The sequence below is a fragment of the Colius striatus genome, chromosome 6 (assembly GCF_028858725.1).
Source record: "Colius striatus isolate bColStr4 chromosome 6, bColStr4.1.hap1, whole genome shotgun sequence".
In the NCBI taxonomy this organism is placed as follows: Eukaryota; Metazoa; Chordata; class Aves; order Coliiformes; family Coliidae; genus Colius; species Colius striatus.
Window position 1 is genome coordinate 34,152,721 of NC_084764.1, and position 27,966 is coordinate 34,180,686.

At 42.8% G+C, this 27,966-nt stretch overlaps 2 protein-coding genes across 3 annotated transcripts in view; one reads left to right on the forward strand and one right to left on the reverse strand.

Annotated features, from left to right (window-relative positions):
- Positions 1-225: 225 nt before the first annotated feature.
- Positions 226-26,199, reverse strand: POLE2 (DNA polymerase epsilon 2, accessory subunit). Of its 2 annotated transcripts, none has more exons than XM_061998852.1 (19): positions 25,498-26,199; positions 20,267-20,367; positions 17,870-17,945; positions 16,390-16,467; positions 14,836-14,929; positions 11,965-12,039; positions 10,712-10,795; positions 10,095-10,151; positions 9,643-9,691; positions 8,574-8,646; positions 7,826-7,998; positions 5,681-5,770; positions 5,436-5,490; positions 4,177-4,236; positions 4,001-4,078; positions 2,981-3,089; positions 1,120-1,296; positions 959-1,026; positions 226-363 (listed from the first exon to the last, which is right to left on the reverse strand). In XM_061998852.1, the coding sequence occupies exons 3-19, from the start codon at positions 17,932-17,934 to the stop codon at positions 345-347; spliced, it is 1,404 nt and encodes a 467-aa protein (XP_061854836.1). In that variant the 5' UTR covers positions 17,935-17,945; positions 20,267-20,367; positions 25,498-26,199; the 3' UTR covers positions 226-344. The 2 variants fall into 2 exon arrangements, with proteins under 2 accessions (XP_061854836.1, XP_061854835.1); XM_061998851.1 differs by lacking the exon at positions 25,498-26,199 and adding an exon at positions 22,883-22,964.
- The window catches only part of KLHDC1 (kelch domain containing 1), a 30,593-nt gene continuing 28,707 nt past the window's right edge, over positions 26,081-27,966 (forward strand). The window contains exon 1 of the mRNA XM_061998853.1: positions 26,081-26,442. Coding sequence (XP_061854837.1) covers positions 26,341-26,442 — 102 coding nt within the window. The 5' untranslated portion in view covers positions 26,081-26,340. The remainder of the gene's footprint in view (positions 26,443-27,966) is intronic.

The window sequence follows — 27,966 nt, forward strand, 5'->3', positions numbered from 1 at the left end:
CCTAGCCCCCATTTCCAGTCCTTCCTGTAGATAACTACAACTATCAGTTCAACTCAGTGTGGTAAAAGGACAAAGTTCTCCCCTTTAAAAGATCTTTCCTGGTTGGTGTTTCCTGGTTCCTCCAGTTATCTTCTTTATTATGCTTAGCCTATCAATCTTCATGGTGACTACATTTCATCTAACACCACCATTTTCTCTGTAAAAGTCTGTGTACAAAAGACACCATTTTTGGCTTTTACATTTATTATAAAGTCTGTAATACATCATAAAAATCAATCCATCTCAAATGAACACTACAGTTGGCATTACAGAGGCTTCCTCCCTTTTTGCAGCCTCGCAGAAATTCAGAGACCCTGAAGCTTGCTGAAAATACCAAACAAAATCAATATTTAGTTTTTAAAAAGATACTTCACAATAAATAACATGCTTTTTTCTATTTCTTGATTTATGAAAGACTCAATGTTTTAAACGATTTAAAGCCTTTTAACACTGCCTGATCCTTTTTGGTGTTGCAGATGGCCTTTCTTCTAGTCACTGGATGGCCAGAGTTGGAATAAGTAAGTACAGATTTAAAATACATTAAATCAAAGCATGAAAGTGGCTTCCGGGCTTGATGATGAAACATGAAACCAATAATTGTTCCTAAGTATAATTCACCTATGTAACAAGCATCATCTCCAGAAACGAGTCTGTTTCCACATTGGTTCTCAATTATTGACAAGCACATAAGTACAGTCTGTCTTTCCTTTTACTTTTGGATCAGGCTTCTCATCATTGTTCTTTAATTTGTAAATTTGGGTATTTTAGTTCTAGGCATTTGGATTTCTCACACTGCCTAAGTATGAAGCATAAATCTACATTCAACTGCTAGACTATTCCCTTTACATAACTGATTTTCTGTGTTCCTCCTGATAATTACAAAGTTAGCAAAGAAGATACTTCCTGTGAATATATTTACCTGTCTTCAACTGTCTTGTTGGAGGGGTAGAACACCTTGAAGGAAAATCCACTTCTTGGGAATGAACCCTGTAAAGACACACTTGTGTAAGGGAAATACTGTTGAGTAAGAGACACGCTTCAGTGGTGCCCATGTCCCCTTAAAGCATAAGGAAGCCTTACTGGATTGATGCAAAGACAGTCAGTGTTGGTGACAGTGAATGGGTCGTATTTATCTGCGATGACAAGCATATCTGGCACGGGGTAAACCCTCAGGGAGTAGTCGTAGGCCCAGTACACAGGGCTGACATACAGTGGGAGCGGCGTCAGGTGGCCCTGGGATAATATAGTCTTTACAAACTGCAAGAGAAACACAAATAGTTGGAGACAGTTTCTACAAGTCTTGACTCTTTTGTGCAGCTGCAAATGCCCCATTAATAAAGAAGCTTTGAACATGGAAACAGGTTTTTGTGTTTCTCACTCCCTCTGGCTACTACTGATTTCTAGGGTAAAGCAGCAACTCCCCTACAACAGTCAGCTGCTGGTTTGTTTGTGGTGTTGTGGTGGGTTTTTTAATACACAGAAGTCTTTTTCTAAAGCTCATCAGCCAATATTTGAAGATGTCCAAACCACTTCATCAATCAGATTCTCCAACAGAGAGAATCTGCTTACCTGTTCTTACAACCCAGGAAGCACCAACATTGCCGTAACTTTCATTTTGTGGCCTTTTGTTTTTGATTTTGATTCCTTTATTGTGGGAGTTGCCCTGCTCCAGACACCATCTGCCACCTGAAATTCTCTTTTTCATCTGGCAAGTTCCAGCCGGAGTACTTTGGCTCCTGAGACTCTCTCTCCTCAAGCCACTTGGAAGCTTTTAACATCTCTAACCAATCATGTAGCTGCCATTAGGCTTTGTTTTTCATGAAGGGTCAAAATGCAACGATTCAGTGGAAGGGTCCGTTCTTGAAAGAAAATGATGTACTAAGCATCAGCCCAGTTATTCCACTAACACTCTACAAGACCTAAAGACACTAGTAATCCAATCTAATGTTAGTAACAAAATTTCCCTCTCTCATTCATCTTTTTACACTGATGGATGAATTAAAAATGCTAGTGACAGAAAGAAAAGGCAGAGAAAAAGTGAAGTAGGCAAAAGCAACCCAATACTCTTTTATCTGCAGAAAGTGCTGCAATACATAATTTACATTTCCTTCATGATTCCTTTCTTTCCAAGCATGAGAAAGAGTGCAGGGAAGTGCTGACTCACAGCATACTGGACAACCTGTGTATACAAACATGCACACCAAACCCAAGGGCATCAGTGTTCACGGTGGCTTCCCTCTGTTCACAGAGAAACTGAGGTCTGTCAGGATGGAGCAAAGAAAGAAAGGGCTAAAAAGTTTCTTGAGTCAAACAAACAAATAAAACCTCTGTAAAATAAACAGACTCCATCCATCACTGCAATGAGCCAGTACTGCCTGGATTGTTCTCTTCAATTATATCAGTAAGTGCCATCAACTCCTGCTGTGCATTCATTAACTGGAATCATAACTCGGAGCGCTGTGGTGATGTATCAGAAGCAGGATTAAGCCTTCAAGTGAGAAGTCAGAAGAAACAGATGACCTTTTGGGAAAGTGACATGCTGCTTTACTGCAAATGTCATTGGTTAATTGATCACACCTTTAAAAAAAAAAGGTAACTTGTATTAAACTTTGCCTTTAGAAATCGATATTTCTTGGTCCGACATTTGTTGCTGGTGCACATACACCACGAGTCAGCTGCTACAGAGTTCTGCCTTCAAGGGCACCTGCAGTGGGACAGTCGGAATGACTCAATGCCATGCATCAGGATCATGGTTCCAGTTATTTTACTGTCAAGGTGGAAATGAAGGTGATAATACTAAATGTATAGATCCCTCTTACAATCCTCCATGTCACTCTTGCAATGTGTCATGAGAATGGAGATCAGAGCCCCCGAAATGCAAACATGCTGATTAGAAAAGAAGGCAAGGAGATGTTAGCTAGCAGTGCGGGATGCAACTCACGTGGCTGGGAATGTCCATGTTGCTGGTAGGGAAGCGGACACAGTTTCTGCACATTTTGTTTACCAAATCTTCACGAAAGATAATTATTTCTTGGGTGCAATACTGAATCCTAAACAGAAAACATTAATGAAGTTAAATAAATTGAGATGAAACTAAAAGGTAGGGAGCTGCATTAGAGAATCATAGAATCGTTTCGGTTGGGAAAGCTCTTTAAGCTTCTTAAGTCCAACCCCTCCCCACACCCTGCCCAGCCCACCACTAACCCATGGCCCTCAGCACCTCAGCTCCACAGCTTTGCAATAGCTCCAGGGATGGGGACTCCCCCACCTCCCTGGGCAGCCTGGCACAGGGGCTGACAACCCTCTCAGGGAAAAAATTCTCCTCAGCTCCAATCTAAACTTCCACTGGTGAAACTTGAGGCCATTTCCTCTTGTCCTATTACTCATTTCTGGAGAGAAGAGACCAACACCCACCTCTCCCCAACTAATTTTGTTAGAAACAGTTAGAACAAGCATTAAGCTTGAAACAATCCACTATTGTATATGTATGTCAAATCAGAAATTTGGGTAGGACTAATGGGAAGTGGAATCAAGAGATTGCAACAAACTGCCCATGTCTGCAGACTACAAAGAAACAAAGGAAAGAGGAATTGGAGCAGGGGGACATAGCAATTATAAAGTTGATCTCCCTCTACACTCAGCAAAATGAAAAAGCATATTTCAATTAAATAATACTTCCCTCTCTTCCCTTCAGTCTCTCCAGATTCAGAAAAAAAATGATGCTTTTGATACTCAAACTTTTAGCACAAATTCCTTTCATCACTTCATTTTTGAATTAACATATTTTAAACTAGTTACATTTAATGCAAGTGAGGAATTCTAATCATCTGAAAAAAACCTGAGACGATGTTTTGCAAAAGTTTTCATGTTTGAATATTACATCTGCACGTAAATTAGTCATTCAGTTTAGAAAAGGGAAAAAGAAAGGAAAGGGGAAAAAAAAATCACAGTACACTGTTACCTGCAAGGATTTGTGGTGAAAACTGAAAATGGCACCAGCTGTCTGAATTCCTCAGTAATATTTTCAGCTAGGGGAGGTCTAAAATAAATAGCAACAGATGTCTCAGCAAAGACCCTTTACCTCCTTTAACAATTTAACTCCAAGTTCAAGAATTTGAGAAAACGAAGCAAGCTGACCTTGGTAAAATAGAACCAGGACCAGGGTCTTCAGGGCCGGGAACAAACACAAATCGACTACTGTAAAAGGTTCAACATATCAATCACTTTCACACAATATGATCCCAGAGTTATCTAGACATTGGTTACATACAGCCATTACACCAAGACGCAAGCAAATAGCCTGTTCTGAGGCAGAGATGACATCTCTTCCTGACCTTAAAAACCACATAAATCACACTGAAGACGTAAGATACATATCCATTCCTTATTCAAGATACATATCCATTCCTTATTCCTTATTAAAAACTTCATCATGGAGCAGGATTGGCTGTGGGAAGGGGGACAGACCAGGTATATAGCTTAGGATTTGGCAGTCATGGGGTCCAAGATCCCATTCAGGGACCAGGATCATTCATTAGCAGACACCAAGGGAGCCTCTCCGGGACACAAGACAGAACATCAGTACAGGAGATACGCTTGCTTACATCCCACAGAGAGCTCAAGAGCCACAGGCTCTGGCCATTCCTGCTTCTAGGGTCCATTCCAGGAACTAGCTCTCCTTAGAGGCTACTGTTAGAAATTCAAAGATTAGAAGCCAGAAAGAATAATCCTGTCTGCTTCCCTGTTTTACTTTCCTTCCATATATTCAGATCTCTGTAGAAGAGATTTAGTTCTCCAGGCCTGGAATGGGGCTCCGACAGAGCAGGCATTCAAGAGAGTATAAAAACCAGATTCCAGGATTGTGTTGCTTTGGTTAGTTCTAAAACTAGCAGCTGTGGAGAACCATGTGTGCAAGAATGGAAAAGATGGAAATGAGATGCTTCCATGTAGACAGCAGTCAGTGTTTCAAATGAGATTCTGGTACAGAAGGCCTGTAGGTGCTTGTAGCAGCATCAAGCCTTCAACATTAGTTTATAAAGCAGCATTGCTTGGGCAGAACCCTGCTTATTTCAAGGAAACTCCACTGGAAAAGGGCTCACCCAAACAGGACTTTTGGGAAATCATGGGCCATGTTTAAGCCATGTGGAAAATGATCCAGGAAGAGGCAGTTTCACCTTCGCTCACTCAGCAGCAGTTTCCATGAACATGCTATTTTCAATCAAATCAAAACATTGCACTGCTCTCAAAACAAGACTGTTACAAGACCAGCTTGCTATCTGATCATAGCTGGCTGACAGTAATAAGAAAACATGGTATCTGTGAGTTTCTTAAAGCAGTGAAAACAAAGGTTTCACAAAACAAACAATTGTCCCTTTTTATAGCACTTTGCTGTGTACCTTTTATGAATGCTGGGATATTCACATATAATATCTGCAAGAGCCTTCAAAGAACCTAGAGCCAGGAAAAAAAGAAATCTATGATACAACACCTGGTTAGACATTAAATACACATTACATGAATCATCCCTATAGTTTAGTACATTGGAGAATGTGTCAGAAAATAAGGATTTCTTTTTGCATTCTTAATTTAATTTAATTTTCATTTAAGACACATGTCTGACTGTATACACAGGCTTCCCTACCTTTCAGTGACTGAATTTGATTTTTTCCATATGGTGCAGATGAAAAATTGCCACAGAAGAAAAAGCAGGTTGGAGGCGCAGAGGAATAACCTGGGAAAACAGAGTGTCTGTGAATACATCCCTTCCCTTCAGGATCTCTCAGCATTCAGTCTCCATTCATTTGATAAAAGGCAGAAACTGAACAGTACTTCAAGCTTTGCTGCTGTTAATACATCTGAATGATTTTCTTCATACAAGCTTTTGTTAGCTTCAAAAGGATGACGACAATGTACAGATATCACTTGAAGGGAGCCCTCTGTTACTTACAGACCCTGTTCCAACACCACTGTTTGTGTGTATGCTACTAACTACTGACCCAGTCACAGAAGTACACAAAGTGCAATTTTAATAACTAACACAATTTAAAAACACACACTTTCCTTAAAGAGAAAGACAGCAAGTAGGTAGCAATAGATTATTATTAACCTCCAGGCATCACTCCAATTCAAGGCCTCTACCAGCATGTAATTCACTCTTTGGCATTATAAAGTAACAGTGACTAGAACTACCTGAGTATTTTCAGATGGTACCACCAATCACCCAAACCCACATGCTTCGTAGCAAAGACAGAAAAAAGAAACATGATTCCCATCCCTAAAATAAAAATCTACTCAGGCATTCATCTCACATTCCAGGCTAGTCTCCATTTTCTTAACATGCAGTACCAGACCTGCATTTACTTCACTATTTTTCAATCTAGATGGTAAACAGGACAGAATAGTTTATAGCAGATGGCTCATCGATGTTTTTTCCTTGCTCCTTGCTTCTTGCACCTTACAACCTTTCCTTCCACTCAGCTTTTATTTTTAGTTTATAATTATGAAGCTTATTACTTGCCTATTGAAAAAATGTCTCAAACTAGCAAATGCAATGTATGCATCTTTGCCAGCTGAGTTCACTGTATTAACCTCACTGACCAAAGTTCCTTTATTACTTCAGCATATGCAATCTTAGGTCAAGTTCAGTTTGCTTCACGGCTCTTGCAAACTTTGATCAAGATAGTGAGCTGGTTTCTAACTTCTGGATGAGTGTGGTAATTTGTGTCCAGTTTTCCTTAGGTGAGTAGTAGTTTCCCACCCTTCATTTTATGTTGCTTATTTTTAAAGCAGCCACCCTCTCACACTTGCATTCCACCTAAGAGAGATAGGACAAGCTGTTCCAAAACTGCTTTGGGATACAAAGAAGCAATTCACAGATCTCACTGATGCTTGCCATCCAAATGTTGTCAACATTACTAATGTAATGACGTGTGGAAGAAACAGTTCATTTTTTAGGAGTAACTGACATTTTTTCATTGGTAGAACCAGAAAGCATTTAAGGGACTGCTGATCTCCCATGAAATAAGAAGCTTTCTTTAAACTAAGCCTAGGAAGAACTTTCCTGAGCAAGGGAAACATTCTTGTCACAGCACATAAAATGGCTGCTGTCCAAAACAATATTAGTACTAAGTGATTTATGAAAAGGAAGTGTCAGCTTGCAAATACAGAATACAATCCAATGTTTAAAACTGTTAGTGAAAGATCCAAAAGAAATATAATAGCAACCATGAAATGCAAATAGCTGTCACTACAATTAGAATGAGACTTCACTGGCTTTGGGTTTGAGTTCAGTGGGATCCTACAAAAAAAAAAGCAACAGTTGGGCACATTCAAGCTTTCTCAACATGGAAATTCAAAAAAAGGCACAATACAGGAATAGGAGACTCTTCAAAATTGTTGCCTGTTTTTTTTGTTTAAAAGCCTGTTTCTGAACAAAGGCACATAAGCCACTGTCTTGCTGTCAGTTGTACACTGTCCAGCTTCCCCTGCCTGACGGGGATGCTTACGTGAGTAACCCCGTGATGAAGAGCTCACAAAGCTAAACCAGCATAGAACTGATTCTCCAACAAAGACAATTAGTTTTCTGCTCAGGTATTCCCTGAATGAGCTCACCACTGAGTCAGACTTGGCCATGCCAAGGAGGGCACACAACCACAGCTGAGGACTGAGGACCTACTAGTCATCAGGCTGCCTTGCTGCACTCATCAGCTCCACCCATCAAGGCTGCTAAGGGAAATGGTAAAAACTCTCCAAAACAAGGCTCAGAGTCAAAGCAGTTCTCACCTACCTGAAAACATTGTGTGAAGCTTTTCCAGTACTTCTGCTTGATCCAGCCATACATCAGAAAGAAACACAAACATGGCATCTTCATTTTCATCCTCCAGCTGCTTTAGTTTTGCAGAAGCCTTCACTGAAGCTGAAGATGGCCCTCCAAAGAAGTTTATATTCCCATAGAAGGCTCTACATCATCAAAATACTGAAGTTAATTCTGTTTTCTTCCTAAATCGTTAGTACTTTTGATTAAGACTCACTTAAACCATTTTAAACTTATTATTGGTAGCTCAATAACTTAATAATTCATGGAGAAACGAAGGAATAGAAATGGCAGTCACCTAGACATAAAGCATGAGCTCTGCTCTGCCGTAACTTAGCAGATCATCTCAGAGTAATATTTACCCTATGTTCTTTTCTAAACCTATTCTTTAAGCAACAAGGAATTTCTTACTCCCATGTAAGGAAGTTATGTGGATTTGCAATTGAGAAGGGCTTAGATCCCAACTGTTGTTAATATGTAGATTAATATGTAATTCCAACAGCCTTTGGAAGGGTTCTTCTGCGAACACCATGGGCTTTAGTACTGGTCTAAGCAGACCAGCAAGACCCAGAAGTTGTTTCCTTAACACTGTATTTATTTAGAAGCATTTGGGTAGGGGGAAGAATAGCATACTTTCATGTCACAGAAATGGTCAAATAATAATGCACTTAGAAACCCCTAACAAAAAATGGAGTGAAGCTGCTGAAAGTCAGTTTCGTACCGAGTGGTAGCAGAAGGCTCAGTAGGCGGAAATCCAAAAGCATTCACATGAAAAACTTCATCTTCATACCAACCTAAGAGATTTTTGAACAACAAAATAACCTTTAGTTTTTCTAACAACATCACGTCCTAGACATTAGTCAGATAGTTGGCAGCTGTACTGCATTAGCTAGTCCCAGCCTCCATCAGTCCGTCTCTTGTGATAGTGTTTAGTGGTGAACCAGACCAGGGAACTATCTGTCTGAAAAACAGGCTAAGCAAGAAATCAACCCTTTTTTTATCCCAGACACTTCTTTGAATGGATTTGCTGCACAGCTACATAAACAACCTTCTCAACCAAACTGAGTAAGAATGCAAGGGGAACAGGAATCGATTTTTCTGGCCCTGCCCCAGAAGAGTCTCCATCAAACTACATCCTTTCTCAAGAACTGTCTCACCTCTTAGAAGAAGAGAACAAATAGGGTGACACTTGCCCTGACTATCATTTGTGCTCCTAACTCTGACTTACTTTATAAATTTTAAACATAAAATACATTACTAGAATGAAAGACAGGAATTATGTGTATTGCAGAGGGCAATATTCTACAAGGAGAAATGTCCATTAATTTGGTGAAACAAGGCTCCAAAACTGCAAGCCCTCACATCATCTTAATGAGAATACTCATTAAACCTCTGAAGGAGCAAAGCTTTGCCAACAAAAAGCAGCATGTTCACATTGTTAAATCATACTGTTTGGTTATTCTAGTCTGTCTTTGTAATCTAGTCATATCTCCTCCAAGCATGTCGGAGCCAGGCTAACTAAGGCAAATCCTCAAAGCTTCTACAGATGCTCACGTCCCACCGGCATCACTGAAACCCACAGATTTCACAGAGTTCTGTTCTCTGCCTTCAGAGACCACAAGGTAACAGGAAAGATTTATGGCCAAAAACCTGAGTCACAAACTTAGCTTACAGTCAAGCCTCATCAACATGAGACTTGTCTGTTCAGCCACATCTGGCAGATTTGTAACTGCAGCAACAGACATTAACAGAATAACTTATTAGAAGCTAAGAAAAATAGTCTGCTTTACCTTCTGCCAAAACAAAGCATGATTCAGTATATAAACCACTATGGAACTGGTGCAGAAAGGTTAAGAAATACATACATATTTAGATCAAGACTCTTTAACTAGTTCTTTTGCCAAAGTTTGCTTTCCAGCTAGCGAAATACATTTGGACACTACTAAACTCACAGGGTGCCTTAAGAGCCAGGCAATTACCTGGCAGCTAGGCAGGTAAGTTCATTAACAGCCCATGACCAGGAATAGGCTCTGTTTCCACTAGGAGGAATACTAACCTTGTCCTAGCAGTTGCTGTGAAAGGGCATGAGCTGCAGCAATCAAGTAATTTGAAAAGAAGGAAAAAGTGCTGCAAGTCTCAATATGTAATTTGTAATGGTCAGTATTGATTTATTATAAAAATGCAGAACTCTCCACGTCTACAGTGAAATTTCTTAAACTCTTACATCACAGAAAAAGGATATGGCTTTACTAAGGTCCAGCTGGACAACTCCTGTAGGGTCTTCTAGGAAAAATTTCCCCTAAAAACCAGAATTAATTAATACAGCAAAATATATCTAAACACATAAATGCTTCAACCAGAAACATCTGTCAGTCAGCATTTAAGAAATAATTTAGCAGTTTTTAATATTGTAAGCTTAGAACACATTGACAGAACTGAAAACAATGTAGTGTAAGGTAAATGTATCTCAGCACCTTCCCTTTGAGCTGCTGCAGTTGGCTTCCTGGCACACTCCTCCCCTACAGTCTCAGCCCAATGTAATGGCAAGTTCAAACACAGTCACTGGAAGCTACAGCATTTCAAGAAGGAGCATGCCTAAAAATTGCAACTGGTTCTGGTGTTGCTGAAATAAAGCATTACAAAATTGTGTAGTGAAAAGACAAAGACATTCTCCCTCCCACAGCAGCACCAACTGCTTTTGGAAAAGTCTCTTCCAACATCACTGACGTTGATGGAAGTTCTGCCACTGACTTATACGACAGGATAAAGTGGTGAGTTACTTAAGTCTTCTCATTTTCTAGTATATTCAAACACTGAATGAATGGTGACCTAGATGCTCCTCAATAAAAAGCAACATACCTCCTTAAGCTGAGTTATCATCCCAAGCACAATCACTTCTCCCACTTTAGCTGTATTGCCCAATAGAGTTTCTATTGTTTTAAGCTGGAACCAAAGGCAAAGAATCACATGAGAATTAAATCAAACTCTCTATGTATCTAGTCCTAAGCAAGCAATACCAAGCACCACATGGCACATGTTTTTACATAAAAACACAGTGAGTTATGAGAGAACAAAGGCTTGTTAGAAAGAACAGGGACACACTTCAGAATGTCAAATGTAGCACAGTTTAGAAAGAGATTTCCAATAATGGCTCCTAGCACAAAGAAATGCTGATCAACTATATATCTATTGGGATTATTTTGCTTACATCTGGATTAAAACTGAAAAAAACAAGTGGTAATTTCTGCTCTTGGCTAAGAATGTCAATTGTAGTCACTGGCTTCTCAGCAGGACTTAATCTGACCCATGGGGCCAGCCTGCACCTATACATTAACACTAACTTCTTCTATCGAGGCACATTAGATGGGTGACAGAGAACACTCCAGAGCAGCACAGGTGACTGCTGCTGTCTGTGGCTTCTGGGCAAATTTAGTTTGGTCTGTCAAGCTGCAGTTGAGACAATCCTCCTACAGCAACAACATAAGCAATGCCTTTGCCACTGCTGACAGGGAAGGTAGGAAGCAGTCAAGGGAGAAAGATGCCTACATAGGCTGGATGGGAGACAGAGGCTCGACTCAGCTAAGATCAGTTGCTTTGTTCTAAATGATGGCATGCTTTGAAGAGGGAGAAAAGCAGGGAAGCTGAGCAAAGCAACAGCTGTTCTTTGGTATCCCCAGTGACACATCCACACATATATTCATATTTTAAAAAAATAACTATATAGTGAAAGCATTTCATATGAGAAAGCCGAGATGGGAACAGAACAGACTAAAGTTATGACCTTATTCAACTGTAGGTTTGTCAATTCAGTGCTCATGAATTCAGTGCTTCTCCAAGAAGAGGGAAACAAAGTGTAACAAGTTCAACAGCTAATGCCTTTCTACCTCAGGAAGCCATATTTCTCTTACACTTCATAATTGTTTTTCAGTGCTTTGGTCATCATCCTGATGTAAGCCAAATAACTACATTTCTGACACACAGACTAATAACTCATTTCCACTGATTACTCATACGGGATGTAAAACTAAGGTGTCACTGGAGAACTATTGGTGCATTAAAGTGTGACACAAGTACAGTTTCCTTTACAAGAAAAAAAGCCCATATTTTTTTACCTGGAATTTGCTCCCGCTGTCATCAGGATGAGCAACAATTGCTGGAGGAGTAAACAACTCATGTCTATGAGTCCTCTGAAGAAACCAAAATTGAAGTAATTCAGTTTAAAAATAAATAAGCATTGTCAAAAAGCTAGTACACTACAACCACCATACAAAAGAGCTGTTCAAGTTCTCTTACTCTATTTCACCCAGCAACATTTAATTTGTTGAGCATTATCAGTTCTTTTGACAAGAATTTCTTCTAAGGAATAGATCACCAACAATACTGGACAGGAAAACAAAGCTCCCAAAAGTAACATCAAAGTGTCTGTAATGAGTCTAAAAGAGCAGGTTTCTCTTCAGGGCAGGGCCAATTACAAGTAAGGACTTTTGTTAATAACAGGAGAAAGCTATGCTAAGAGATAAACTGCAGAAAGCATGAAGAAAACGTGTTGTAGACATTTTCATTTCTTGCACTGTCTTTCATGCTGTCTGAAAGCCTCCCCTTGGAACAAACCCATTGCTACCAGCCCATGTTACACACGCAGTGATTCCTACCAGCAGCCTTCACCCACATAGTAACCCAAACCTCCACTTTTCTGAAGGTCAGAAAGGAGTATGTATGACAATCCAACACAAAACCACACACAGTCTGTGTGAAACCGTCAGGCAAAGAGGCGCAATAGCACAATACAGTTTGGCAAAAGGAGGCTTCAGGGTGTATATCCTATGGACGCCTCCAGCTGATGTTCACAAGAACCAACTGTTCTGCATGAGTGTGCCAAGCCCAGCAGGTTTCACTAATTCTGATCACTCTTTGTGTGAACTAAAGCTTCTTCAGTTAATGCTTAACTGGGCTTCCAGGGCAGAGGTTCCCAAATTGTAGTGCATGTGCTCCTAGAGGCAGGAAATTCTCTGGTAGACAAGAGAGTTGTCACTGCTTCAGGGTATCTGACTCTGCGCACGCAACTACCACATGGTCCAAAGGACAAGCACTTCACGCAGTTCAGCTGGGTGCTTCTCTGCTGCCTAGAAATAGAGTCGGCAGCAGGCCCAGGGCAGGGACTATCCCCTGTGCTGGGCCCTGGTGAGGCTGCAGCTCACGTGCTGTGTTCAGTGTTGAACTGAAGCGTCCCACTGCCAGAGGGAGCATGTCCAGAGCCAGGCAGTGGAGCTGGGGAAGAGGCTGGAGAACAAGTCTGATGGAACTGGGGGTGTTCAGCCTGGAGAAGAGGAGGCTGAGGGGAGACATGAGCACTCTCTGCAACTCCCTGACAGGAAGCTGTAGTGAGGTTGGGGTTAGTCTCTGCTCCCAAGTATTGAACAACAGGACAAGAGGAAATGGCCTCAAGTTGCCCCAGGGGAGGTTTAGATTGGAGCTGAGGAAGAGCTTTTTCCCTGAGAGGGCTGTCAGCCCCTGTGCCAGGCTGCCCAGGGAGGTGGGGGAGTCCCCATCCCTGGAGCTATTGCACAACCGTGGAGCTGAGGGCTATGGGTTAGTGGTGGGCTGGGCAGGGTGAGGGGACGACTTAGACTTGATCTTAAAGGCATTTTCCAACCAGAATGATTCTAGGATACGGAGCAAAAAAAGCTTTGTTTTCACTGTATGCTTGTGTCCAGGCACTTTGCTCACGCCTCAGGCCAGGGCTGTGCACACGCACAGTGCCTGCCAGCACCAAGTGGGACTGGTGCCGTGGATCAGCCCACTGCAGTCAGTGCAGACACCTGAAACGCAATGGCCAAGTGGTCTGGTCAGAAGCTCCCTCCCCATTCCACCCCTGCTCCCACTGAGCTGCAGGCAGAGGAAGGGCAGAGTGCAGCAGCATGAGAGCAGGAGGGTGACCTGGGGCTGGGTCCTAACTTATGGGGGGAGTGGAAGGAAAGAACAGGGTTGTGACCCTGTTCTGAGGGATAATCAGACAGCATGTGCTGAGGGGCTGAGTCTCTGGGTGTGTACACAGCCTGTCAGAGCCACTGTCAGTACCTGCAGCTACTGTCACTGCAGAGCAAGTTATCTCAGGGAATCCTGTAGTTGCTCACCAGACAAAATGCACATGCCACCATGATGGCTCTCACTGAGCATTTTGAAATCTAGAAAATGAATAAATGAACTCAACCAAAAGTGAATTGCAATGCTTCATGGAGAACCTGAATGAGAGCATCCTTGGGCTTCAGATTTGCACTAACTTAAAAAGCACTTTGTGCAAAGACATGCTAATCAAATGTAGCACAGAGCCAGCACAGAGGGAAAAGACATGTAAAAATACATGGCTCCCTCCTTATGATATAAATGCATAAACATAGAAATCTATCATGCTGTATGGTGACAGCCGAGAACACTGTTTTGTCCCAACTCTCTCACAAGAAAAGGCTGCGAGACCTGGGACTGTTCAGCCTGGAGAAGACTCAGAGGAGACTTTATCAATGCTGATAAATACCCAAAAGGTGGATGTCAGGAGGATGGGGCTAGTTTTTACCCTATGGTGGCCAGTGGCAGGACAAGGGGTAATGGGCACAAGCCGGAACACAGAGTTCCACTGGAACAGGAGGAAAAGCTCCTTTGGTGCTGAGGTGAGGGAGCCCTGGCCCAGTCTGCCCAGGGAGGGTGTGGAGGCTCCTTCTCGGGAGGTTTCCAAACCCACCTGGACACGTTCCTGTGTCCCCTGAAGGAGGGGAAGCTGCTTTAGCAGAAGGTTGGGCTGGATGAGATCTGCAGGGCCCTTCCCACCCCCACCATACTGGCATTCTGGGATTTTGTTCTTATGCAGATTTTCCTTAAACAGTAACTCACAGAAGCACCTCAACACAAAGCACTGTTGTACTTGTAAGAATATAAAAACCATCATGCTGTTTGTGTATTTTATTAAACAAAGCAAAACTTCTTCTGACCTGTTGTAAGATGGAGTAGCGCTCACGAAACAACTCTGCTTTGTCTCTGGCAGTTCCAAATAAATTTGGTACGGGAAAGTTGGTCATTGACAGACTGCAAGAAGTTTAACAAAATCAAGATCAAAAAAGGTACATTCCACAGACACACACACAAAAAAGACTTATTGATCTAAAAGTTGTAGAAGTCTGCAAAAGCTATAAGACAAGTGAATAATTTATTTAGTCAATAAGTAAGATATCTGTTAGAGATCCTATGCTTCTGCTCTGGCAATAAATTTGGGGTAATGGGATGAAGCTGGAACACAAAAAGTTCCACTTTAACATAAGAAAAAACTATTTCACTGTGAGGTGAGGGAGCCCTGGCACAGGCTGCCCAGAGGGGTTGTGGAGGCTCCTCCCTTGGAGGTCTTCAAGATCCACCTGGACATGTTCCTATGCAACCTGATCTAGGTGAACCTGCTTTGGCAGAGGGGTTGGACTAGATGATCTCTAAAGGTCCCTTCCAACCCCTATCATTCTATGATTCTATGATTTTGAAGTTTCCCTCTAACAGTCCTGGAGATTTTTCTTTCCACCTGAACAGGACTCTGCAGAAATCTTTTTCTAAAAAAGCAGTCATGACTCAAGTGTCCAGGAGTATTTTCTTCCTCTTGGTTAGCAGATTGTACTCATGAAGTTCTCTACTTCCATTAGCCTGGCAAGCTAGAAAGTGGCACTGGAATAAAACTCCTACTGCAAAAACATAGACTGATTTTGCTAGACTGGCAGAACCATGGACCAAGGCTAGAAAATGAGTTACATATAACACAAAGGTGGCTGCAATGCCTTTCAGTGAACACCACTACCCATTCCCGAGCTAACATCACTTCAAGGCTTTTGAAAGCACAGCCTCTTTTTGGCTCAGCAGTCTGAGCTGCTTGATGTTAAAGGTAAATTCTTCAGCTAGTAAAATATTTATAACAAATTCCTTCAATTACTTCTTCCTTTTTCCAGCCTCCAGGATCACCAGTTCCTTCTAATTTATCTCTTTTAGCTTTTGTAGCTCCTCTTAAAAATCCCCCAGGGCTTCAGGGAGCTGCAAGCTCCAATCTTAAGAAATGCATACATGCAACAGACAGACCAAATTTATTTTTAAAAAAAATAGTCAAACTTGAAAAACAAAACAAAACAAAAACTACAGCCTTACTGTCTCTTTTATTCATTAGATGGCATAAACATAGTTGGACATTTTACTGTCTGATGAATACCAAAATTTCAGAGACGGTAGTGTCACAGGCAGTATAGAATACACTGCCATGGGAGATACAGGTCCCCATTCCAGCTGCATCCTACAGGACTAGGAGAAACCCAATGGCACATTTATTTATGACACAACATTTATCATCGAGTTTGGCTGGCTCTTTAGAGTCTAAGAAGCAGAAATTTTCTCACTTGGGCTTGAGATGAGCAGACTCAAAAGGAAAATATTAGAACACAGACTTTTAATCACACAGAAACAGAAGCTTTTTTCCTTAAAACAAGAAGTGTTTGAAATTTAAAATATGCAAGACTTACGGGAGAAACTTCTTTCTTTCTGAATTATAAATATAACGCGGAATATCAAAGGCTCCAATAATGTTGAAGACATTTTCTCTGAAATCAGAACGCATTTACAATGTTATCTGAAGTGAATGAAACAAACAGTAACAGAACATGATGAATGAAATTCCATTGGTTTTGCTCACTGTCACCCTGTGTTATCACCACTTCTCCTGCAGCACTCGACCTATTGGATACTGATGCAGATTCCAATTCAAAAAATGCAACTCTTTAGAAGTTAATTTAGAAATGAGAGAGGGATGTATCTCCTTCCCTTACCATCCCTTGCTATCTTTTTTTGACAAAAGAACAGCCTTGGAACAGTTAATGTGAATAGGTTTAAACAACAGACACACACAAGTCTTCAGCCTATTAATCGAGTTGATACATCCCATGATGATCTCTCCTCTGGTGCTGCTCCTTTCCCTCTTACTGTATCAAATTCATCAGAGAAGATAAAATTATCCCATGAACCTTCACCAAGGCTTACAAGGGCAACCATCATTGCCTACCAAACACTGATGCCTTAGGTTTCAGAGTGCATTTCTTAACAAAGCTTTGTCCTCAAGCTTTCTGCAACATAATTCAAGAGAGTTGAAGGGGCTGGTCCGGTGATCTGTAGAGTCCCTTCAGGACTCTATACTGAGAACCTGTGCATACAGATTTCTCTTCACTTCCAGAGCAAAAAATACAATACTATAAAGCAACACATAGAAAAGTCACACTGAAACCACCTGCATCAAAAAGGTTCCAACGACAAGAAAAGCAAACCCCAAATTTGGGTCATCTTGAGAAACTGTGGGATCACAGTACCTAATTGACATGCCTAGCAAAGCATTTACTTTCATGCTTTGCACTACGATGTCAATACACAATATAAAGACTAAAGGAAACTCATCACAATCACAAAGTTCTCAGAAACTCACGTAACTGCTTTCCATTTTGTTATCAGAGAGTGAAAATCAATCACAGTTTTCAAAAAGCAGCCATACAAAAAAAGACCCAGAAACAAACACAAGAGAGGAAAACTTTTCCAAGTGCTTTTGGAAAAGAGGAATGTTATGAAAGGCAGAAAAATAACCTTAGACAATTTTGATCTAGATAAAAGGAAATAAACACATGAACACATAAAACAAGTTCTCTCTGCATTCTAACTCTTGGTTTATTTTACTGGTTAATATTCAACCTGTATCACACGTAACACACAACCATAGCATTTTATTTCCAGAATGTCAGTCTTATATTTAGATTAGAATCCCCTAGAGGCCTATCCTTGAGAACATATTTTCTAGGAACATTACTAACCTTCAAAGGCAGTACCAAGAAGACAAAAGCGCAAAGCAATTACTGCATGTATAGCACTGCAGAAAATACCTGACATTTATTTCCCAAGAAGAAATAAGGGAACAAAACCCAACTCCCATAAAACTCAAATAATAAAATCGTGTCACCATACATAGTTTCGTCTGATGCCTGGCTACATTCTTGGACAGCTGTTTCCACTGTGGATTGTTCAATCATATTAGATGACACTGAAAAGAAAATTTCAAAGGATTAAAACTGCAGCCTATGGAAAGTAGCAACTAAGAAAGGAAGGTCTCAAATATTTCACCAAGAAACAGCTCAGTTTTCTCAGAGAAATATGTTACACAAATAAGCATATTTTCAGTAAGCTAATGACACATGCTGTTTTCACTTTACAAATGGATCACTTCATATTTCTCACCAGAAGGGTACATCTCTACACACACACACACACACACACACTGTGCCCACCATTGTTAATTCCCTAAACTTGGAAAACAAGACAATTATAGTTTATGCAAAGCTGTCAAATATACTACAAATGTTTTACAGCTGAGATTTCATATTCTGGAGATTAATTTTGTTCCAGAACATTGTCACACAGATTGTTGTCATAAATAACTATTCAAACAATTTAACACAATTTTGGAGATACACACATTGTTGTCTTCATAGATTTAAACTGACAACTGAAATTAAAAAATATTTCTAAACACTAATGGTTTGCTGAATTTGAAGGGAAGACCAATCAATACAGATTCACAAAAGGAGTTAGTCAGCATTACCAGGCCCAACTGCTGGGCTCCTGGAACAAAAACTAGTATGTGAAAACCTGCCCTTTTCTTCTCTGTTCAGGGCATGGGACTTAAAATCCCAATTCCTGTAAGACAGCGATGAATAGTAGAGCAAGAGGTGTACTAAGGGAGCTAGTAGGAATCCCAGGAGAGAGTAGCATTCTAAATTGCATCTCTACCCCTAACCTCAAACAACTCACAGATATTAGCTGGACAATATTGGAATTTATGGCATAAAATTATGCCCTGGACAAAGACTGGTGTTGGCAAATACAATGACTGAATGTATTGCATTGGCCCTAGAGCCTCTTGGACATATTTTGTTCAAAAATGTGGATACTTCAATAGTAACAGCAGGCTTCAAGGTAAAGAAGGACCAGTTCTTCAAACTGCTTTTACTCCCTGATTGATCAGCTATATCTATTGTCCCATGCTATTGTAAGAATACAAAGTCATAACTACTGTAGTCTGTGCTCTAGTGAAACAGTTACAACAAGCATGTGCTCACTCTTAATTTAGATAGCTTTAAATAGGATAGGCTGGTAAGGTTTCCTGAACTCACCTATGGCCTAGTATTTATTTGAGATCATATCTATATGGATTTGAATCTCCTTTGCCAAAAACTGGAAGTGAGCCCAAGTTTCCTAGTTCTCAGGAGTAACACATGAACACACATGTACATCAGGCATCATTGCCATCTCTGTCAGTCATATTCTTTAACTAAAGGTGCTGCTACTTCTGTGTTTGGTGCTGTCAGGCTATGCCAGGAATATTTTGAGCCAGTGCCCCATGCCCTTCACAGTGCTCAGAAGCAAAGACACTGGATCTGTGCACCTCAGGACATATTGACCTAGTTAAGCACGGAGTACTCTCCAGACATAAAAAAAGCCAAGATGATGGAGTTTCAGGCACACTCAGAACCACATGGGTCACAAGAACTTTACCAGCAAAAGCTCAACTCTTTGAGTTTCTCATGTTTTCATGGCTTTTTCCAGGAGTTTTCTGGATTGCATTTTTGGACTTAGTAATTTATGATATTTGATGTACTTTCACTTGACAAGCGGGTACAGCTCCTGCTGTGCTACAGTGCCCCAGCTATTATCAGCACCTTCCACCTAATGTGACTGTCAGGAGGTAAGGATGGCATAAAAGAACATCGGCATCTGCCTCACTGCTTCAGAGAGCACCCAGTCAATGGTTAAACTCTATCTACAGCTGGTTTAAGTGAATATGCTGGACCATTGTGCACTTGCATCTTTCACTCCACTTGGATGAGAGGGCAGTGATCTAAGAACAAAGGAATGTAACTGTTCCACTCTTGCAATCAGAGTTAGACTCTTCAGATTGTAGCTGTCAACAATTCTAACCCTTTTCTGGACCTGGACAACTGAATAAAAAGTGAATTAATTTCTCATTATTTCCTTGTTTATTTTAACATTTTAAACGATAGTTTCAGATGTAAAGATGTCCATATAAATTCAGGTAGGTGCTTTTATTAACTGCTGTTGAAAAATGTCACTACTTTTGGAAGTCAGGAGGTACCAGGCTGCCAGTTTATTCAACAGCATACATATCTTTTACTGACATTGCAAAACATTTTAACAAAACAAAATGTCAACAAATACATTTATCTTGATCGATCTGCTAGACTAGAATGATAGCTTGGTGCATACACTGTTAATAACTCTGTCTAAAGAACATTATAAGCACAAGACAAACTTAGAAAGCTTAAGGAAAAAAAAAAGTTTACTTACAAGGCTGTTTTTCAACAGCATCAATGACATTTTCAATTACATCGTCAAGTTCTGCTTCACTGATGGACTGAAGAGCTTCAGCAAGATATTTTAGAGCATCCCTAAATCCAATGAAGAAAGTCAGCAATTCATATTCAATACAGTTTAAACAAACCATGCCAATTTTGGCAGTTGTGCACATAATCATTAAATGGCTTGTGATCGAAAAAGCAGAAATGATTAGCGCTGCATAATACTGCACTAGTTTAAGTCAAAGAAAAGAAATCATCAGGACTGAATATAAGCAGATAAGCAGATACACAGAACCTCATCTTCACGCATAGAACTATATGTGTCAGAAGCAGCTCCTGAGGTTTCCTGGTCCAGCTTTTGCTCTAATGGCACATTGCTCTCAGCACTGTTCAAATTCTGAACATCTTCAAGGATGGAGTTTTCATAGCCTCTCCCAGCCCTGTCCTGGTGCCTACTCTCCTTGTGAACAACTTTTTCATAGGACTGTACAAAAGCCCACATTAGAAAGGACCTCTGGAGATTATCTGATCCCACTTTCTACTGAAAGCAGGGCCTTAGATTATGCTATCTGGGGCCTCATCAAGACAAGTCTTGAGTACTTCCAGTGAGGGAGATTCCACCACTGTTCTAGTCAAACTACTCCGAAGTTTAATCGTTCTTACACTGAAGATTTTATTTTAAGCTTGTGTCCATTGCCTCTTGTCTTGACACTATGCATCCTTCAGAAGAAAATACCTTGGTCTTCTCTATAACGACCTTTTAGGAAAAATGAGATTAGATTATCCTGAGCCTTCTCTTCTCAAGGCTCAATCAACCCAAATCTTTCCGATTTTTTCCACATCAAGTTCTCCAGTCCTCTAATCACAGAACCATAGAATCACAGAGTGGTTTGGGTTGGAAGGGACCTTAAAGGCTGTCTAGTCCAGCCCTCCTGCTATGGGCAGGGACACCTTCCACTAGACCAGGTTGCCCAGATCCCCATCCAACTGGACCTTAAATGTTTCCAGGGATGGGGCAACTACCACTTCTCTGGGCAACCTGTGCCAGGACCTCACCACCCTCGTCATAAAAAAATTCTTCCTTACATCTAGTCTTAATCTCTTTTAAATCCATTACCCCTTGTCTTATCCCAGCAGGCTTCACTAAAATGTCTGCCCTTATCTTCCTTATAAGCCCCCATTAAGTAGTGAAAAGCCGCAATAAGGTCTCCCCAAAGCCATCTCTTTTCTGGCTGAACAAGCTCAACTCTCTGTCTCTCTTAATAGGAGAGAGGCTCCAGCCCTCACATCATTTTTGCAGCCTCCTCTAGACCCACTCCAATAGGTCCATGTCTTTCTTACTGAGGGCTCCAGAGCTGGATTTTCTTGGTGGTCCTTTGCTAGACCTTCTGCATTTTTATAATGTCTCTCTTGAACCGAGGGGACTAGAACTGGACAAGCAGGATTTCTTCTGTTGCAATCTGTGCTTGCTGCCTCTCACCCCTTCTCTGCACACTGGCTCCTTCTCCATGTCCTGGTTAAGGCAGCTGGATCGTCTTCACCCCCTTTTCTGCAGACTGAGCAAACCGAGCTCTTCCTGCTTCCCTTACACACCACAAGCTCCAGCACATGACTACCTTACCAGCGCCCTGCAGGGCCTGCTCCAATTCATCAACATCTCTGAGACTGGAATGATTTTAATTTGATATAACATGAGAATTAGAAATGCATTTCTTCCCTCATCCTTAAGATTGTGGTCTCATAGTTAAAGATAACAATTTTCTTATTAATGTCATCTGTCGGGCAATCACGACTGGCACTTTGGTTAACAACCTGACCTTCAAAATGTCTCACTTCATTTAACTGTGGGAGCTGAGAACTCTGAACTTGGATTGCTCACTAATGAAATTGCCAAGACACCGTCCAAAATAATCACATCCTATCCACGCCAGAAACAAAATGGAACTAATATTAACACACTATCTTGAAAGGCAAAATACGAGCAATGGAGCCTAGGAACTCTTACAAATCATGACACCTTCCACTGCAACCAGAAATCATTTTTCTTTGACCTTGGAATTCTAACATACATTGTTCTTTTGGAAATACTGTTTCTTCCTCTAGTAAGGGATGTTCAACACAGAACTGTCAAGTTCAACTTAGGAGAGATACTAGAGTTGTCAGGGACAGCAGATGAACCCAACAAAACATTTAGCAACACCATCAGGGAAGGTATGAGGGGAGACCAAGGACAGGTTTTGATGCTGCCTAAACCCAAGCAGTGGCGCGGGCCATGGCTGAAGACAGATGGCAAGCACAGGACAGGCAAGCAGCACAGCTGTGGGGGAGAGACTCTGAAGGCCTCAGCGTGGGAGTGAGGAAGAAGAGGAAAAGTCATCACCACACCCCCGAGGAGACGATGCTTCGGACCTGTCCCCGACCACATTACCACAACGCGACAGCCTGGGACTTGAAGGAAGTACGAGAAGCCCCCCCCCCGGACGGCGTGGGTACCGCGGGCTGGTGCCGGGCCCAGCCTGGAGCCTGGCCCGGGCAGCCTGTCCTGTCGACCCGCCCTGGGGCCGGCCGTCCCTCCGCGCCCCGCCGCGCTCCCGGCGCTACTCACGCCCGCAGCAGGAGCCCGCGCAGCCGGAACGCGGAGCTCAAGCGGCGCCGCAGCCGCTCCGGCTCCATGGCGGCCGTTTGGCGCCAAACGGCGCGGCGCCGCCCTCGCCGCCCTGGCCCTGCCCCGGGGCGGGCGGAGGCTGCGGGCCGAGGCTGCGGGCCGGTCCCGCCGCACCGGCTGTCCCTGCGGCCTTGCTCTGTGCCACGGGAGGCGGGAGTGGTCCCTGGGGCCGTGTCGGCGCCTCGTGTTTTCCGACCCGCTGGAAGAATGGAATGACCGCCTCATCGGCCGCCTCGGGAACGGCACCGCTTTGTGCTGTGCCGCCGGCCAGAAATGAGGCACAGTTGTGCTTTAGTGAATTTCACAACAAAAAAAAGTCAAGGTAATGCTAAGGACACCAAACACGCTGACTGCAGGCAATGTGGCTCACAATACTTCTACTCTTCTCCCCTTGTAGGCTCTTACAGGTTGCACTGCATCTCCAGTAGTCAGTCTCTCCAGCTTCAGTTCTACCTGCCATAAAATTATCATCAAATATGTCTGGCCATGAGTCATTCGCTTGCAGTCTTGTGACTGAGCCTTGTTCTCACCCACTGACACCTTTAGTTTGTTAGATGGCTAGGATTACTTCTGCCTCATTCCTAATTTGTTGCTTCGTCTCTTCTCACACTCACCAGCCTTGGATTGGGGCTGATAGCAGCCTGGTATAGTTCTGCAGTCGTTTGCTTCGTTGTACTATCCTTCCTAACTCTCCCTTGCCTTTAACCACCACTTTGTAAGACTCTCCCAGCAGTAAAGGCACACTGGGGCCCCCGGCCCTTTCACTTACACGCTGACAGCAGCTGTTTACCTGGGTTTTCTAGGACAGCTCTCAGTTACCTGAGGGTTCAGTATCTGGTAAACTCTCCAGTTCATCACTACTCATGTGTCAGCACTGTCAAACAAAGATCCCTTCCAGCCCATTCTCTCTTGGCCAACAAGCACATGACGGTCTCCTAGACTGGTTTTACACATCACCAGGAAACTGTGATTGAACACAATTTTTCCTTTAGCCCTGAGCAACTTTTACAACATACCAAGCATGATAAATAAATACACTGTGCCTCATTCAGTTCTGGTCTTGGGGAACAGCTGCCTTCTCTCCTGACAGAAAATTATTGCTTTTCATTCAAACACTCTGAGTCCTTTCAAAGTACACCTTTTTCATTTTTATTTTTTTTTCCCCAAAGGCTCACAAAGCAACTCTGAAAGAAAATTTCTTCATCAGAAGACTGGGGGGGTGTAAAGTCTGACTAAAAAAAGCCTATTTGCTATCATCCATTCTCAACTGCATAATTTAAAATCACTTCTCCTCATCTGGGGGCAAACTCATGGGTAGAGCCACATCTAGTCTTTAGACAAAAAGCTACCGTTTGACAGGTCAACTGTTTTGTCAGAAAATATCAATTTTTTGCTTCAGGCATACAGATCAATGCAAATTATGAACCCAACCCTTACATAAATTCTTCTACTTGCTAAGATTACTGCTTATCCTTCTTTAAAGACATCTTGATTTTGACATTCAGCTCATTCATATCTCCACCTGAAGAGGAAGGTACACCTTGAGAAGGAATATACTCCTCACTTAAAAATAAACTCATTTTAAGATATGACCGAATCAGGGACATAAAGCATACTCCTACAGCATCCTGCTGTATTTGGGGTTCTGTTAGGTTGCCTGGAGCCTCCCACTAGGGATATAAAAGTATTCCAGCATGAGCTGTAGACTTCTGTTCCACTGAGACATCTGTCATGAGCTCTGGAAGCCATGCCCAGCACTTCGTCTCCACCACCTGCCATAGCTTTGTTGTTGATCACAACCCTACACTCTCAGCACATGTGGCTCAAGAGCAAAGAGATGACTTCATGATCAGTCAGCATATCTACCTCATGCTAAAGGTGAATTGATTGAATGGTTTTGTTACACCATGCGTGACAAATATCTCATTTTCACAGCTGTCCTTGCTGCACTGGCAAACATGGGCTTTTGACTTCGTGCTATTCCTAAGCTGCTGAGATATCATATTGTAGTTCTACCAGACCTATGGGTCTACAGAGTTTGCCTGTTACCCATGTTTTACTTAACTCTTCTACATGCTTAATCCTGTGTTTTAACCACCTCAGTGCACCATAATTACATTTCTTCATTTTAATATTAGCAGTTAATGCAGGAACAGTTAACATCTTCCCTCCTAGATCCAACAGATAAAGTATATGTCCTACTTTCACAAGAAAATCTTTACAATTGCTTTTCTATGTCCTTTTACAAGATGCTCATTTCTCACAAGTCCTACTCTACTACTATTTCTGAAGAGCTTTATTTTGAATTCCATTCATTCCAGCTCGATTCACAGTTCAGCTGGAACTCAACAGATTGTTGATCTAACTGTGTAAAAGCTGGAAGAGGCTATTGCTTTACCCAGCCTGCTATTTAAGGGAAGGCCAACATAAAGGAAAGACTATATAATGGTGGAGATAACAGGAATCACAAATCACTCAAATAATGAAAACTGTTTGGAACATGACAGGAAATTACTCACTGAAACCCCAACATCAGCTTTAGTCTGTTAAGTTACCTCAAGCTCTGCACTGGCTCCAATACACAGGTCCTTCACAGCACCTCTGGTATTCTGAAGTACTGTGCCATACCATGGTATGTCGCTTCTCCATCTGCTTCTAAGCTGCAGGTTAGAGGACATTATCTTCAGGATGCTTCTGTCTGGGGTCAAGAGTTTAAACTCCTACACAATTGTTTTAATTAATACCAGCTGCTATTTTATAGCTGCTTTTTCTGGCAGGAGGGTAACGTCTCATCTTCAGAGAGAGCCAATTTTGCTTTGATGTTGAGACACAACTCTTCCTTCCATTCTTGCGTTGGATTTGTGTATAGGCATCCTATTTTTGGTGCTATTTTCCCCTCTTCTTACGCTTTCAATTCACGGGCTTTTGCATGGTTTATTTGGCCTTAAACCTCATACCACCATGTTCAGCATGCCTCGCTGGGCAGCCGCTGTGTTCCGTGCCCCACGGTGGGACTCTGCACCCACACTGTCAGGGCCCCTTCCCGGAGCTGTGCAAGGACAAATCTAGCAACGCACATCCAGACGGCCACTTCCGCCGTGTCCCGCTCACAGCCTGCGCCCGGCCTGCTCCGGCTCCGGCTGCGGCGCCGAGGGAGCCGGCGGCAGCGGGAGGGCCGCGACCCGCCGTCAGCGCCAGCAGGCACCGCGCCCGCCTCAAAGCGCCACGCCGCACGCGGCGGCCCCGCGCTGAGGGGAGGGTGACGCCCCACTTTGGACCCTCCTCGCTTCCCGTCCGCCTGAGGGGAACGACCGGCGAAGAGCCGCAGCCTCTCCCGGAGGAGGCGGTGGCGGGACGCGAACACTGAGGCAGGCGAGCTGCTTCCTCCTTCTCCTAAGATGGCGGCAGACTCCGCGGAGCAGTTTTGCGTGGCCGAAGAGCGAAGCGGACACTGCGCCGTAGTGGACGGGAACTTTCTCTACGTGTGGGGGGGATACGTGGTAAGGCGGGAGGAGGCGGCCGGAGGGCGCGGGGGGTGAGGGCGGGCGGTGGAGGGAAGCCGAGTGGGGGGGCGATGCCGGGCGGTGGAGGGGGGTGCGGGAAGCGTTGCGGTGAGGCGGCGGCGGGTGGGGGAGCGGGGCCGAGGAGCCGTGAGTGTTTGTGTGTGTGGTGGGGGGGAGGGTGGGTGTAGTTGCCGTCGCTGCCTCGGCCTGCCTCGCGGCGCCCTCAGCCGGCGCAGCCCCTCGGAGCGGCAGCCGAGCGCTGTTTACCTCAGCGCGGCCGCTGATTGGCTGCCGGGGCAGGCCGCGCCGTAGGGGCGGATGGTTTAAATGGCGGCGGCCCCGCGCGCCGCTGCGCCAGCGGCCGCTCTGAGGAGAAGGGCGGGAAGAGATGTACTGCTGTGTGCCTTTCCTCTCACATCTCTTCGCGTCTTTCTCTGAGTGTGGGTGCCCCCGGCCGCCGTCTGTGGTTGCCTTCCGCTCCGTTTTCGTCACGGAGTACATGTTGGGGAAGGGCCGGTAGAGCCGGTTTGCTCCCTCAGCCCCATAAATACGTGGTTGCTCTAGGAGTGCTCATCTCCTTTCCTCCGTCGGGTGACTATTGTCATTTGCGGGTCTGTTTTGCCAGTGTGTAATTCATCACCTTGTTCCTGAGTCCCTGCATTTTTTATCTGGTAGTTGTATGTTACATACAGTGTGTTTTCCTCCCCCAGGAAGCAGTTCGGTCCCTTCAAAAACAAGCTGCCAGAACACTAAAACTGTTTTGTATTTTCTCCAAAGATCAGTACCATTTCTGGCTTAAGTAAATCTTTGTGATTCTTAGCTCTGGATGAATTCAGTCAAAAAAGAACTATGAAGGGTGCTACACTGTATACAGCTGGTACATTTTATCCAAAGCATCATCTGTGCATGTTTGCCCTAAAACGTGAAAAACAATACCAAACGTACTTGATATTATTCCTGGTCTTATTTGGGTCAAAGTGATGCTTTTATTAACATTTTCAGTATCCTGTCTGTATTTTTCACAGATTTAGGGAAATTTGAAAGGCACAAAGCTTGTCTTTTTGAACTCAAGCACTGAATTATAGTTGACATCTCCTGGACTTAAATCTTAAAATAGATTAGAAATTATGACTACATGCAATAGTAAAGGGAAGGACAGGGTTGTCAGGTAATGGTCACTAGTTGCGTTTTCTTTCTTCCTGAAGCATGTTATAGTTTAGTTTTTGGAAATCAGAATGTTGATGGCTTTTTTCTTTCTCTTTTTCAATGAAAAGCATTGGGGTTAAAGGTAGAATAGAACTGGGCAGCTTGCAGAAGCTGAAGAGTTGCTCTTCTCCTGAGCTCAGTACATTTGACCTGAAAAGCATTGTGTTATTGATGACTACTAAATATTGAAAATACAAATAGATATTATGTACTGAAATACAAACCCTCAGCTGTGGTAGAAAGCAGGATAGGAGTGTTTCACTGTCTGGATTACCCTAGAATGCCTTCTCTAGCCTATTGTATGGCAAAGTTTGC

Coding starts and splice junctions, on each gene's coding strand:
- POLE2 (XM_061998851.1), bottom strand. CDS start 22,950: ATGGAGCCGGAGCGGCTGCGGCGCCGCTTGAGCTCCGCGTTCCGGCTG. Junction 12,040..14,835: donor GCTACTCCATCTTACAACAG/GTCAGAAGAAGT, acceptor TGGTTTCTTCAG/AGGACTCATAGACATGAGTT. Junction 8,647..9,642: donor ATGCTTTGTTTTGGCAGAAG/GTAAAGCAGACT, acceptor AAAATCTCTTAG/GTTGGTATGAAGATGAAGTT.